This window comes from Triticum dicoccoides, unplaced genomic scaffold, assembly GCF_002162155.2.
Source record: "Triticum dicoccoides isolate Atlit2015 ecotype Zavitan unplaced genomic scaffold, WEW_v2.0 scaffold133931, whole genome shotgun sequence".
NCBI lineage: Eukaryota > Viridiplantae > Streptophyta > Magnoliopsida > Poales > Poaceae > Triticum > Triticum dicoccoides.
In genome coordinates, this window is record NW_021194605.1 from 1 (window position 1) to 810 (window position 810).

An 810-nucleotide genomic window follows, 5' to 3' on the forward strand; every position below is an offset into this window, starting at 1 on the left:
GTTCCGACGCCAGCACCCACCCCTGTCTCTCCGTCGCCAACCCTGGTGACCCCAACACCGGCCCCTGTGATGCCGCCAACACCAACATCGGTGACTCCGATGCCAGCACCGACCCCCGTTTCTCCAACGCCAACTCCGGTGGCCCCAACACCGACTCCTATGATACCTCCATCACCAACCCTTGTGACTCCGATGCCAGCACCAACCCCTGTCTCTCCAACGCCAATCCCGGTGGCCCCAACACCGACCCTCGTGATGTCGCCAGCACCCACCCCTGTGACTCCGACGCCACCCCCAGCCCCGGCCCCAGCGCCGGCTACATCGACCGGCAAGTGCCCCGTGGACACACTGAAGCTACTTGCGTGCGTGGACGTGCTCAATGGGCTGTTGCACGCGGTGATCGGCAGTAGCGCCAGGAATACATGCTGCCCGCTGCTGTCCGGCGTTGCCGACCTCGACGCTGCTCTCTGCCTTTGCACCACCATCAAGGTCAAGGCCCTCAACATCAACCTCATGCTGCCCATCGCCATCGAGGTGCTCGTCAACCAGTGCGGCAAGAGAGTGCCGAAAGACTTCCACTGCCCTAATTAAGCTCCATAGATTACTATATGTACTATCAGTATCACCTGCATATGAATGTGATACATGCATTAAATTCTCTTGTGTGGTCACACAGGTGACATATCGAAGTGTAATAATCTATATGTACATGGATTTGCAGCTCTGACTCGCTACTTGTGACGGGGAGCTGTGGAGCATGCGTACATTGTGTTTGTGTAACAGCGTATCCTATAGTAACCGTATAACATG

At 56.9% G+C, this 810-nt stretch overlaps 1 protein-coding gene across 1 annotated transcript; it reads left to right on the top strand.

The window, feature by feature from the left end:
* Nucleotides 1-30: 30 nt before the first annotated feature.
* On the top strand, nucleotides 31-797 carry LOC119343605 (36.4 kDa proline-rich protein-like; the record flags this gene model as incomplete). The annotated part of the gene is made up of 1 exon (XM_037614476.1): nucleotides 31-797. A coding segment is annotated over one exon (561 nt), but the record flags the coding sequence as incomplete, so codon positions are not given.
* Between the last annotated feature and the right edge of the window lie 13 nt (nucleotides 798-810).